At 40.5% G+C, this 13,497-nt stretch overlaps 1 protein-coding gene across 3 annotated transcripts; it reads left to right on the top strand.

Moving 5' to 3' along the window:
- The first annotated feature begins 649 nt into the window (after positions 1-649).
- On the top strand, positions 650-13,454 carry tecrl2a (trans-2,3-enoyl-CoA reductase-like 2a). Of its 3 annotated transcripts, XM_055881440.1 has the most exons (13): positions 650-776; positions 2,744-2,764; positions 7,505-7,555; positions 7,723-7,774; positions 8,053-8,097; positions 10,157-10,260; positions 10,418-10,533; positions 10,730-10,835; positions 11,191-11,263; positions 11,421-11,464; positions 11,572-11,721; positions 12,091-12,136; positions 12,307-13,454. In XM_055881440.1, the coding sequence occupies exons 1-13, from the start codon at positions 753-755 to the stop codon at positions 12,432-12,434; spliced, it is 960 nt and encodes a 319-aa protein (XP_055737415.1). In that variant the 5' UTR covers positions 650-752; the 3' UTR covers positions 12,435-13,454. The 3 variants fall into 3 exon arrangements, with proteins under 3 accessions (XP_055737415.1, XP_055737416.1, XP_055737414.1); XM_055881441.1 differs by lacking the exon at positions 2,744-2,764; XM_055881439.1 differs by lacking the exons at positions 650-776; positions 2,744-2,764 and having other exon boundaries at positions 2,779-7,555.
- Positions 13,455-13,497: the final 43 nt, after the last annotated feature.

Here is a 13,497-nt window from a genome sequence, read left to right as displayed (position 1 = left end):
CTTCTCTCTCTCTCTCTCTCTCTTCTCTCTCTCTCTCTCTCTCTCGCTCTCTCTCTCTCTCTGTCTCTCTCTTCTCTCTCTCTTCTCTCTCTCTTCTCTCTTCTCTCTCTCTCTCTCTCGCTCTCTCTCTCTTCTCTCTCTCTCTCTCGCTCTCTCTCTCTCTCTGTCTCTCTCTTCTCTCTCTCTTCCCTCTCTCTTCTCTCTTCTCTCTCTCTCTCTCTCGCTCTCTCTCTCTTCTCTCTCTCTTCTCTCTCTCTTCTCTCTCTCTTCTCTCTCTCTCTCTCTTCTCTCGCTCTCTCTCTCTGTCTCTCTCTTCTCTCTCTCTTCTCTCTCTCTCTCTCTTTTTCTCACAGCTGGCCAAGCAGCAATAATTTGCAGCCCAGATACATTCCTAACCATAAATTGGCGAATACTTTTTCTATTTTTGTCAGCCTGGACCCTGCCAAGGGCTTCCCCAAGTTCCCTGGCATCGAGTAGAAGAGAGGGATGGGGGAGGGAGAAATTGAGGGTGTTGTGTTTCTGGAGTGTCTGTGGTGCTACTCTCAGATGAACAGATGAGCAGTGAGGGCAGGGAGTGAGAGAAAGAGAGATGGAGGGAGGGAAGGAGTGAAGGAGGGAGAGGAGGGAGAGGAGGGGGTCAGTGCTGGGATTGTCACGGGAAGGGAAGGAGCTGCTCCTTCTGAGTGTGTGAGGTGTGAGGGGCACTTGTACTAAGGAACATAGGAGAAGGACATACTGTATAAACCTACAATATGAGCAGAACCACCTTCTTTGAGGTAAGACTGGCGTTTGAATGTATACTTGAACATATAGGCGTCCACAACAGTTTAAAATCCTATTTTAAGTGATGCGTTTTAAACACGTTTTTGACATGGTGTTGTGGTGGCATGTGGAAAAAAGTTACGTTTATAAAGTTTAATATTCATTTCCATTATCATGACCACAGTAGGTCTGTGATACGCATAATAGGATTGTTATTGTATTTGTTGTGTTCTGAGAGTCCCTTACAACACTATAGTGTTGACACACTATGGTGTGTCAAACACACAGAAGTTTGAAACCTCTTATAAGAGGCCTCAGCCGAATGAAGCATTATTTATGTCAACGCTAATGAAGAAGAACGGAAGTCTGAGTCAAGAAGTGGGTCAAGAAAGGTCATTACCATTAGAATGATACTGGGTCACATCAGTCCAAACAGAGTGATGGTGGTCAATTATGGAATAGTGTGTAGATGAGTGACTACACTTGAGAAACTTCCCTGCACTGCTAGTTAGCATTGCTGCATTGATTTTCACTAGAATTGTGTCTAATTGTATTTCATTGCAATAAATCTGACAAATTGTTGATCTGTCTGGGTAAAAATAGATGCTTCTTACATTTAGCTTTTTGGATAATCTTCTATCACACTTGACAGCCTTTTCTTATTCTAATTGCCACAACCTTTGCAATAAAATGGACAGCACAGCAGTCTGACTTTAATATTCTGAGAAATCCTCCTTGGTCTGTGGTCTCATTATAATTCTGTGAATCCCCATTATGGCTATGTGAAACGGTTCAGTTTCCTCCAATGGCCCTTGCACGGGGCCCCTGAGCCATGGGATGACCGGTAATGTCACGTCTAATCTAATCAATAATAATGTCATTAGCTTTAGCATTCATTGACTTGGTGTTACAGCATATTCCTGCTGCCATGCTAGCTGGGCTAAATCTATTAGCATGTCTGCTAGGCTAGCTAGTTGTCTCTCTGTGGTCTAATCATAAATAAGCACATGTGTAATTGAGTACTAGAGCAACAGGTCTGTCATCCGCCTGATTTATAGCCTCCCACCGGCATGTTCTCAGAGCTAGTCAGAGTTACAGGGAAGCCACATGCTAAATTAACACACATTCCCAGTGCTGTGGTCTAGTCTAGAGATAAACAACATTAGGGAGAGAATCCTCAAGTATCCGTCTCGTAAGATATTAATTAAAATAAAGAACACGAAGTGAAAGGCAACTCAAAGACAGCAAACTAGCATTCGTTTACTTGGTACTTGTTTATGTCATTAGTAATAACAGGCTAATATTAGCGTTAGCCATGCTAATATTTTTAGATGCCTCTTCTGTTTAACTTACTCATATTTATCACCTGGCACCTGTATGATGAATAACTTTTATGTACTTATTTTAGTTTGAGGGTAATTGTTTGGTTATTAACTGTATCTACTGTAATTATGTAATGATATTTTTTCTTTATTTATGCGGACCATCGGAAGAACTGTAATTATATTATATATTTGTTTAACAATGTGTCAAATAATCCTGTGTCAAATAATCCTGAAATTGCCAATTGCCAATTTGACACATACATTTTTTTTAAGTAAATGAATGAATGAATTCATTAATTTATTACTCCCAGTGTTGTAGACGGAACACTAAAACATCTTTAGCAAAAACACCAGCTCCAGCACCTTCAAGTATCCGTCTCGTTAGATAATAATTAAGTAAAGACCACAATGGTGAAAGGCAACCCCAAGACAGCAGACTAGCATTAGTGAATTTATACTTTGCTTATGTCATGTAAGTGTTGTGCTGATAGGTTAATATTAGCATTAGCCATGCTAATATTTCTAGATGCCTTTTTTGTTTCATTTACTTAAATGTATCTATTTTGTTTACTTATTTTTGTTTAGGGATTATTGATTGGTTAAACATATCTACTGATATTATGTATTAATATTTGTTCTTTCTTTATATGGTGCAGCGGAACATCGGAAGAATCACTGTAATGTATATTGCATGTGTTTAACAATAGCTACGTTTCCATCTATTTCTTGAAACATTTTCAAATATTCATAAAAAAAAATATGTACATTTTAACGGTAGCGGTGTGTTTCCATCAAACTGGCTTGTTCCATCAAATCCTGTGTGTAATAACGTAGTGTGCATAAAAAGCACTTTGTCATATAGCTTTTCATTTGCCGAATAAAAAACAGAAGTTCTTGGTTTTCCATCCCATTTCTCTGCCTATGGTTTTGGCACAAAAAGTATTGCAATAAACAGCAAAATATGTGACAAAACCATTTAATGTGCCCACTCTGGTCTTGGCACATGCGCTCTACCCACTGGGGACAGACGTAAATTCAATGTCTATTCAGCGTTGGTTCAACGTCATTTCATTGAAACAACTTTGATTCAACCAGTGTGTGCCGGGTTGGGAGCTAAAAGCTCCGGGTAGGCTACATGATGAGATAATGGATAAGAATCAGATCAACCACCAACCACCAATCATTATGTCACTAGCATATTAAGACGTCAATATTTATTGGAAAGGGCATCAAGCTCATCAACATGCACTGGGAGGACCACACAACATAGCATCGCGTGACTGCAAATTCACCGTGACATGATAGTTATTACGCAAAAAACTGTTTCCACTGCCACTTATCGAATGATTTAACCAACAAAAAATTGTCCACCCGTCAAATGTATTTTTTTATTCGATATTTAGGAAAGTTTATTGACAATTTGGAAACATGGTTAATGCGTCTGGCTGCAAGCCCGACGTAGGTACAGTTATGACAACAGCCAGCTCAAGTGCAGGGCGCGAAATTCAAAATATATATATTTTTAATATTTAACTTTCACACATTAACAAGTCCAATACAGCAAATGAAAGGTACACATCTTGTGAATCCAGCCAACATTTCCGATTTTTAAAATGTTTTACAGCGAAAACAGCACGTATATTTATGTTAGCTCACCACCAAATACAAAAAAGGACAGACATTTTTCACAGCACAGGTAGCATGCACAAAGCCAACCTAACTAACCAAGAACCAACCAAACTAACCAACAAACAACTTCATCAGATGACAGTCTTATAACATGTTATTTAATAAATCTATGTTTTGTTCGAAAAATTTGCATATTTCAGGTATAAATCATAGTTTACATTGCAGCTACAATCAGAAATTGCACCGAAAGCAGCCATAATAATTACAGACACCAACGCCAAATACCTAAATACTCATCATAAAACATTTCTGAAAAATACATAGTGTACAGCAAATGAAAGACAGGCATCTTGTGATTCCAGCCAATATTTCCGATTTATTAAGTGTTTTACAGCAAAAACACAATATAGCGTTATATTAGCTTACCACAATAGACAGAAACACAAGCCATTTCCCAGTAGCAAAAGTTAGCGATCGTAACAAACCAGTAAAAGATATATAATTTTTGACTAACCTTGATATTCTTCATCAGATGACAGTCCTATAACATCAGGTTATACATACACTTATGTTTTGTTCGAAAATGTGCATATTTAGAGCTGAAATCAGTGGTTATACATTGTGCTAACTTAGCTACTATTTCCCACAACGTCCGGATATTTTTCTGACACTTTATCTGACACACATATTCTGACCAAATAGCTATTCATAAACATAACTAAAAAATACATGTTGTATAGGAAATGATAGATACATTAGTTCTTAATGAAATTGCCGTGTTAGAATTCTAAAAATAACTTCATTACGACATCCAGCTTCGGTATAGCTAGAGTACCCAAAAGCTGGGCGCCGACGACTAGTTCACATGTACGACAGATATATGAAATAGCATCATAAAATGTTTCCTACTTTTGCTGATCTTTCATCAGAATGTTGGACAAGGGGTCCTTTGTCAAGAACAATCGTTGTTTGGATTTAGAACGGCCTCTTTCCCTCTCGATTTAGCAAGCACACTAGCCAAGTGGCACGAATCTCTCCATCGTCAACAAATTTAGAGAACGGAACATGGCAAAACTCCTGAAAAAATTTCAATAATCTGATTAAACTATATTGAAAAAACATACTTTACGATGATATGGTCACATGTATCAAATAAAATCAAAGCCGGAGATATTAGTCGTCCATAATGGCAGCTAAACAGAAGGGAAATCCAGGTTCCTTCTCGCGCCTTCCTGAAAACAGGAAATGGGTGACATGTCATACAAAGAGCTTTTATTCCACTTCAGACCAAGATAAACACTCCATTTCTTCTCTCACCATCTCTTGGCATCCAGGGGAAGGTGTATGAGGTGCATGTATACTAATACGTATCATGCCCAATTATAGGCAGGACCCAGAACAGAGCCTCGATTTCAGACTTTCCACTTCCTGGTCAGGAAGTTTGTGCCAAATGAGTTCTGTTTTACTCACAGATATAATTCAAACGGTTTTAGAAACTTGAGTGTTTTCTATCCAATAGTAATAATAATATGCATATTGTACGAGCAAGAATTGAGTACGAGGCCGTTTGAAATGGGCACCTTTTATCTGGCTACTCAATACTGCCCCTGCAGCCCAAACAGGTTAATGCGCCAATAGACGATTTGAAACAGAAATATGTTAGGCTATCTGACCTGGTGGTCAGTTAAGAGCGTAGGCCAGCAACTAACAGGTCACTGGTTCAAATCCTTGAGCTGAATAGATTAAACATCTGTTGATGTGTCCTTGAACAAAGCACTTAACCCTAGTTGCTCTGGATAAGAGTGTCTGTAAATGACTAAAATGTAAATTCATTCATCAGTACCGGAGTTTTAGATAGAACACTAAAGCATCTTTAGCTAAAACACTAGCTCCAGCACTCAGAGGATCTGTCAGCCATTACTTAGAGTGTGTTGCTGGGAAGGCCTTGTCCATCACTCATCATTACTAATGTATTTACAGCAGCTGGAGTGGAGGCTAGGGCAGATTTAAGGCAGGCTGTCAGTAGGGAGAGCACGGAAATCAACTGCTCCTGATTGAAAAAAGAGCTGATTTACAACAACAGTCATTGTCTGGTCAGGGGAGGGGTCTGACAGCTTTTAAAGAGAGAAAAGACATCTCAATCATTTAGAATCTCTGCGTGAGCGGCCTGGAGTTGGCAATGCAAAGTGAATACACCTATGTGCTACGCAATTTACTATTGCCTTCAATTCAATTGTCATTCACTTATGGTCAGTTATGATATGGTTTTACATTACAACTATTCTGTGTAGGTTGTAGATCAGCAATAACAGGACTTTTACATTTACCGGCTTGTCTTTCTCGCATCTCTCTGGTTTGACACTAGCACGACTTTGCACTCTAGCACGTGCGCGCACTCTCTCCCTCTCTCTGTCTCTCTCTGTCTCTCTGTCTCTCTCTCTCTTTCTCACTCTCTTACTCTCTCTCTCTCGCTCTCTCTCTCTCCGTCCTCCATCAGTAGAGCCTTGTGTCCCCCTGAGAGGGGAGAGACATCTATGATAATTGGATTGACAAGGGCACCGCGACACTGAGTACAAATTGTTTTACATGACACCGCGCTGATGACACCCCTGACACTCCTCGCACACTATCAGCAGGACAAACAAACACCCCTGTAATGCAGTTATGATAACTCTCTGATGCAATAGTACATCATAACATTACATCACAGGCAAGCAGGGGTGAGGATGTAATCGACTCTTTGTCCATCCTTGGTGGACCTCTCGCTCTCTCCACCCCTCCCCCTTCTCGCTCTTTCTCTTTCTCTCTCTCTCCTTCTCCCTCTCCCCTCTCTGTTCATTTCTTTAGCTGTGCATTCAGCAAATCTTTAGGTATCCATTAGAGGGTTATTACACTATCCAGTAAAAGAGCAATTCAGATACGACAGCTCTGCTGAGCTCCACACTATAGATGGAGCACCGAGTGCTTTCAGGGCAGATTGCAGCCGCCTGCCGACGGGCCTCTCTGTGCATATACGGTAGATCACCACCTGACAAAGGCTAATTTAGATTAAAAAGATCTGCTTCCACTGCAACCTCCGCCAGACCCGACACATCCTTCTTGACTTGGACTAGTTCGTAAAGTCACCCATCTTAAAAAGGAAGGATTCTCTTTTCGACCTACACGTTTAGTTTATGAAGGTCATGTCATAATATAGGTAGCCATGCTGTGACTGGGGTGCTCCTGGGTGAAATTATCAATATTGGCTTGAGTGGAACTATCTGTTGGTGTCAGGGGACAGTTGGTAAGATGTTGACTCAAAGACAGTTTGACTGGATGAAGAATTAGATGCAAGCTGTCCTCTCAACTTCAATTTGGACAAATCGAGCCTGAAAACGTGATCTCTGTGGCTTTCCATGACAATGGTGAAGGTATGATTGAATACTCACTATGCTAAGAGAGACAGAAGCCTGGTATAGGCTGTGTATTACTTGAAGAAGCCACTAAGAAAGCTGCGTTGAACCTTGTTCTTCATCTTTGTCTTCGTTTTCTGCTTCTTGAGAGTGAGGCTGACTAAGGTCAGGGTGTTACTTCTGGGAAGTGTTGATGCGTCAGCGGAGTCCGCGGACAGGTCTCGATGCTATCAACAGATTATCACACTGACACTTCCTGATTTACTGACACTTATACTGAACTTTTTGATGTGCCAGTCCTCCTGTAGGCATTGTGTAATGTCCAGAAGTTGTACATGCTGCTTACTAGCTACTATATACTGTTTGATGTCACTCACCAGGATATCTCTCCCACAGGTGGAGGTTCTGGATGGCAGGACCAGGAAACAGCTTTGTTTTCTAGATAAGGTAGGTTACAGCCCACACCCTGGCTATTAGTCCTGACAAAACATTCAGGACATTCAGAAGTCTATAACAAGTGCATGCATGAATTACAGTACAAGTAGCATGAGCTTGAACATCTCGCTGATCATGGAAGTATTTTAATATCACTGATATTTGGTCTCTATTTCCAGGTGGAGCCCCATGCTACAATAGGAGAAATCAAGAGTCTTTTTCACAAGTCATGTATGTGTTTGTTGATTTATAATCTAGTCTAGAAGTTATATAGTCCATGTGTGTAGCCAGACTAACTAGATGCTATGTCTAGTGAGCCTGAAACTGTCAGAGGCAATGAGAACACTACAGCTGAAGTCTACTCCATTCTGATTACTTACTACTAGGCCTGTAGTCAAATTAAACTGTGTGTGTGTGTGTGTGTGTGTGTGTGTGTGTGTGTGTGTGTGTGTGTGTGTGTGTGCGTACGTGCGTGCGTGCGTGCGTGTGTGTGTGTGTGTGTGTCTCAGATCAACAGTTGTATCCAGCCAGACAGGACCTCAAGCTCGACCCCAGTAAGTGAATACTGTTTGTGCTTAGATTACTAGTACTATCAATCTGAACTACAGCAGAGTGTTGAGGTACTCAGTTTTACATCCTCATTTGTTTTTAAAGATTTGATTGAATTGGATATTTAATACAATACAATCTACAAAGTTAAAAGCTGAAACAAAAGCTAAACATCTAATAAATGATTTGGGCTCCCGAGTGGCGCAGAGGTCTAAGGCACTGCATCTCAGTGCAAGAGGTGTCACTATAGTGCAAATTATTGTATTTTTCTTGTCTATATTGAATACATAATTTAAACATTCACAGTGTAGGTTGGAAAAAGTATGTGGACCCCTAGACTAATGACTTCTCCAAAAGCTAATTGAAGTCAGGGGTCAACTAACCTGGAGTCGAATCAATGAGACGAGATTGGAGATTTTGGTTAGAGCTGCCACGCCCCATAAAAACCCACAACATTTGAGTTTGCTACTCACAAGAAGCATTGCCTGATGTGAACCATGGCTCAAACAAAATAGATGTCAGAAGATTAAGATTAAGACCTAAGATTAAGAATGTTTGCCTTGCATAAAGCTGGAAATGGTTACAAAAGTATATCTAAAAGTCAGTCCACGGTAAGACAAATTGTCTATAAATGGAGCAATATCAGCACTGTTGCTACTCTCCCTAGGAGTGGCTGCCCTACAAAGATGACTGGAAGAGCACAGAGCAGAATGCTCAATAAGGTTAAGAAGAATCCTAGTGTCAGCTAAAGACTTACAGAAATCTCTGGAAGATGCGAACATCTCTGTTGACGAGTCTACAATACGTCAAACACTAAACAAGAATGGTGTTCATGGGAGGACATCACGGAAGAAGCCACTGCTGTCCAAAAACACATTGCTGCACGTCTGAAGTTCGCAAAAGAGCACCTGGAAGTTCCAGGTGCTACTGATAAAATATTATGGGGACATTCAACTAAAGTTGTGTTGTTCGGAAGGAACACACAACACTATGTGTGGAGAAAAAAAGGCACAGCACACCAACATCAAAACCTCTTCCGAACTGTAAACTATGGTGGAGGGAGCATTATGGTTTGGGGCTACTTTGCTGCCCCGGGGCCTAGAAGAGGTTTTCATCCACGGAAAAATAAATTCACAAATTTATCAAGACATTTTGCAGGAGAATGTAAGGCGATCTGTCCGTCCAATTGAAGCTCAAAAGTTTGAAGTTAGGTGATGCAACAGGACAACAACCTAAAAGACAGAAGTAAATCAACAACAGAATGGCTTCAACAGAAGAAAATACGCCTTCTGGAGTGGCCCAGTCAGTCCTGACCTCAACCCGATTGAGATGCTGTTGCATGACCTCAAGAGGGCGGTTCACACCAGACATCCCAAGAATATTGCTAAACTGAAACAGTTTTGTAAAGAGGAATGGTCCAAAATGCCTCCTGACCGTTGTGCAGGTCTGATCTGCAACTACAGAAAACGTTTGGTTGAGGTTATTGCTGCCAAAGGAGGGTCAACCTGTTATTAAATCCAAGGGTTCACATACTTTTCCCACCCTGCACTGTGAATATTTACACGGTGTGTTCAATAAAGACATGAACAATTATAATTGTTTGTGTGTTATTAGTTTAAGCAGACTGTGTTTGTCTATTGTCGTGAGTTAGATGAAGATCAGATACAATTTTATGACCAATTTATGCAGAAATCCAGGTAATTCTAAAGGGTTCACATACTTTTTCTTCCCACTGTAGCTTATTACTGAAGAGCAAAGGTCTACCGTTATGCAATCTCATTTAGCAGAAAACACTGTAGCTAAATGGGTCAATATCTGCCCTGTTGAGCTTACACTAAAATTACATTCAATTACTCTTCCATGTAACAGGTTAGGAGTAAGGTCACCTAGCTGAGCTTGTAGGACAAGAGAACATGAAAAATGACTTGGTTCTAATAGAGAAATATTCTTAGAATCCAATACATTTTACATGGAAAATTAAGTCCTTTCTCTGTGAGAAAAGGAGCAGGACAACCAATCTCTGCAGTTTATTTTCACAAGGTCTTGTTCATAATGTGTTTTCAGAAGGAAAATCACTGAGGGATGACGATGTATTACAAAATCTACCAGTTGGGACCACAGCAACCATATATTTTAAGGACCTGGGTCCACAGGTCGGGTGGACAATGGTAAGAGGCTGTGACATACTATAGATTCAAACTGCAGTACCCCATCAGACTCTTATTAACGTTGATATTTGACATGAGCCTCTTCTTTCAAGTCTCATGTTTATTTGACGTGTGTAATGACATCTTGGACATCTTAACCCTTTCCCTCTATTGGCAGGTGTTTTTAGCGGAGTACTTTGGTCCTCTGTTTATCTACCTCCTGTTCTACTTCCGAGCTCCGTACATCTACTCACAACAGGATGTGTTCACCTCCAGCCCCTACTCAGTGGTCACGTAAGTCACTAACACACCCAGTAATAAACTGATCATATTATAGCTAATATCCAAATCCAACACTTGTCTGTCTGTCTTTCTCTTTCTCTGCCTCCATCCCCCCTCCCCCTCTCTTATCCTTACCTTTCTCTCTCTCCCCACCTGACTATCTTCTCTTTGTCTCTCTCTCTCTCGCTCTCTCTCTTCTCTCCTTCAGACTAGCCTGTGCCTGTCACACCTGCCACTACATCAAGAGGTTGATTGAGACTATCTTTGTGCACCGGTTCTCCCATGGTACCATGCCTCTCAGGACTATAGTCAGGGTATGGACCACATACTCCAGAACACTGTTTCACTTTGACTTGAGCTACTTCACTTTAAGGCCATGTCATTTATAGTACTACTATCATACTTTACAGTGCTCCTTTACATTAGGGTCATGTACTTTACAGTATATTGTCAATAACAACTACTGCTCCTCAGATTCTCAATACAAAACATACAGTGACGTTCTGTCATTGTCCTATCAAAGGCTTATTATACACTGCAACAGTATAATTCTCTGATTAGAGCATAGACATGCCACAGAAACATTTTACAATAATAGCATATTACTTTGATTAGAAACACTGCCAATTTGACAGTATGCTTACTGGTGTTTACCTCTCTTTGGGTCAGAACTGTGTATATTACTGGGCCTTCTCGGCATGGTTGGCCTTCTACATCAACCATCCACTCTATACACCTCCATGTAAGTCCTCTATCATTCAGACTTACCACTCAATGCCTCAACAAGACTTACAGTCCCTCCTGTACTCCATACATAGGTACACCACATTACAATAATAAGAATTATTGTGGGCTCACCAAAACATCTAAACTAACCACTGGCTTATGTCTCTCAACAGCATATGGGGATATGCAAGTGAACTATGCACTGGCCATATTTGTGGTATGTATTGCTGACAGACACCCAATGAGGTCATAAACATGAGACATCATTATTACAGATGACGTGGACGTGTGTGAACCCGATATGTGTTTGTGTTTTGACTGCAGCTCTGTGAGTTAGGGAATTTCTCCATTCATGTGGCCCTGAATAACCTCAAGGCAGAAGGTGGGCCCAAGTGCAGAAAGTTCCCTCACCCGACGAAGAACCCATTCACATGGCTGTTCTTCTTCGTGTCCTGCCCCAATTATACCTACGAGGTAAGGCTGAAGGATATGTTTTATTTAACTAGGCAAGTCAGTTAAGAACAAATTCTTATTTACAATGACGGCCTACCCCGGCCAAACCCGGACGATGCTGGGAAAATTGTGCTCCGCCCTATGGGACTCCCAATCACAGCCGGTTGTGATACAGCCTGGTATCAAACTAGGGTCTGTAGTGACGCCTCTAGCACTGAGATGCAGTGCCTTAGACCGCTGCGCCACCTGGGAGCCCTATGATAATGTGTTGTGACTATATAGCAGAGGTTTATGGAATGATCAATGTTTGCTAGTCGGGAAGAGTCACACACGTCTGTTATATGTGGAATATCAATGGAGTAACAAAATATCTGTATTTCTTATATTTAGGTAGGAGCCTGGGCGAGTTTCTCTGTCATGACCCAGTGTCTACCAGGTCAGTTGATTCATATCATATTTTAAACATTTTCTAGTTTTCTAGTATCTAATTAATATGTTGGCCATTTTACTCACCCAGGCATTTTATATACACAACTCGTTTGTGTGTTGCGCTTTGTTGCCACTAAGGTACAATACGCGCTCTATTGTTTTTTCATCTCTCCACAGTGGCCTTGTTCACCTTCTTAGCTTTCATCCAGATGACCATCTGGGCCAAAGGGAAGCATAAAACCTACTCCAGGGAGTTTAAGGACTACCCTCACCTGCGCATGCCAATCATCCCGCTCCTCCTCTGACCACGCTACAAAGGTTTACCATTCTGACTGGAGTATTGGGGGCTTCAGCCTGCTTGAAAGGTTGTGATGATTAGTGGGTTATTGTGTTTCTCACAAAGCAAGAAGACCCACTGCTCCTTCATCTATCGCCATGGCAATGGTCTGTTATCTTTTCAACAACAGCTATGCAAGGATAGACTATGCCATTGTCTTAGAAAGAGGAGCAAACGAACCGTGTTAAAGATGCATAGACATGGAGTATTGTTGACGTGTGGATGACCTTTTAATGAATATATAATAGTGAATTGACAGAATGGAATGTCTCATCTCAACAATACTGTTGATGAGCTGCTAATGAGAATTTCTGCATTGATAATGTTAAGTTCAATCATTGTAACACTGCTATATTAACGAGTTATTGGTATTAGTCCTGTTACTGATCAGGATTGATTGACTGTTACAATGCAGCTACTGAATGTTCCGACAATTGTTGGCATTCTTAGTCTACAGAGAGTGGAAATCATCCGAAAACGATGAAGTTATGACTATATGATTGAAGTTCTATATAATCTACCATATTATTTAGTAATAAGTTATTGTGCATTTCCTAGAGGAAATGTGTGCGGGTGTAACTTGATATGATAGACCTGTTAAGGAAGTCTTTATTATGGCTGAAGTGTAACGGGGCTATTTTCAGTAGGGAAAGCTGAGTGTGATACTGAGAAGTGTTCTAGAACCAGGAAAATGGAACTTAGAACTAGCAGATGTCTAAGTTTAAGCTGATTATTTCCCCCTCTACAATGAAGCTGTATATGTTTGAATGTAACGAACAACCTGATGGTTTTAACTTTGTCAGACAGTTGAGGATAATTCAGTAATGTATTACTGCATATATCGTTCAAGATAACTACAATCTGTCAAATTCTCAGGTGTTACTAGATGCAACAGGTACTGTTTACATACTGTACAAATTATAGCCAAACCTGTTTTGTATACAAAGTGTAAATATCAAATAAATAATTTGGATCATTTCAAAGATAAGTCTTCGATCGTGTCAATGTATCTAAAAGGAGTCATGCATATT

This window comes from Salvelinus fontinalis, chromosome 25 (assembly GCF_029448725.1).
Source record: "Salvelinus fontinalis isolate EN_2023a chromosome 25, ASM2944872v1, whole genome shotgun sequence".
NCBI lineage: Eukaryota > Metazoa > Chordata > Actinopteri > Salmoniformes > Salmonidae > Salvelinus > Salvelinus fontinalis.
The sequence above is the reverse complement of the archived record's forward strand: the minus strand, read 5'-3'. Positions and strand labels throughout refer to the sequence as shown.

What these genes read in the sequence shown, in the direction of transcription:
- tecrl2a (XM_055881439.1), top strand. Translation starts at nt 7,397, where the DNA reads ATGTGCCAGTCCTCCTGTAGGCATTGTGTAATGTCCAGAAGTTGTACA. An exon ending in GAGTCTTTTTCACAAGTCAT is followed by an intron (nt 7,775 to 8,052) that starts GTATGTGTTTGT and finishes TGTGTGTCTCAG; the next exon opens with ATCAACAGTTGTATCCAGCC. An exon ending in GCCCCAATTATACCTACGAG is followed by an intron (nt 11,722 to 12,090) that starts GTAAGGCTGAAG and finishes TCTTATATTTAG; the next exon opens with GTAGGAGCCTGGGCGAGTTT.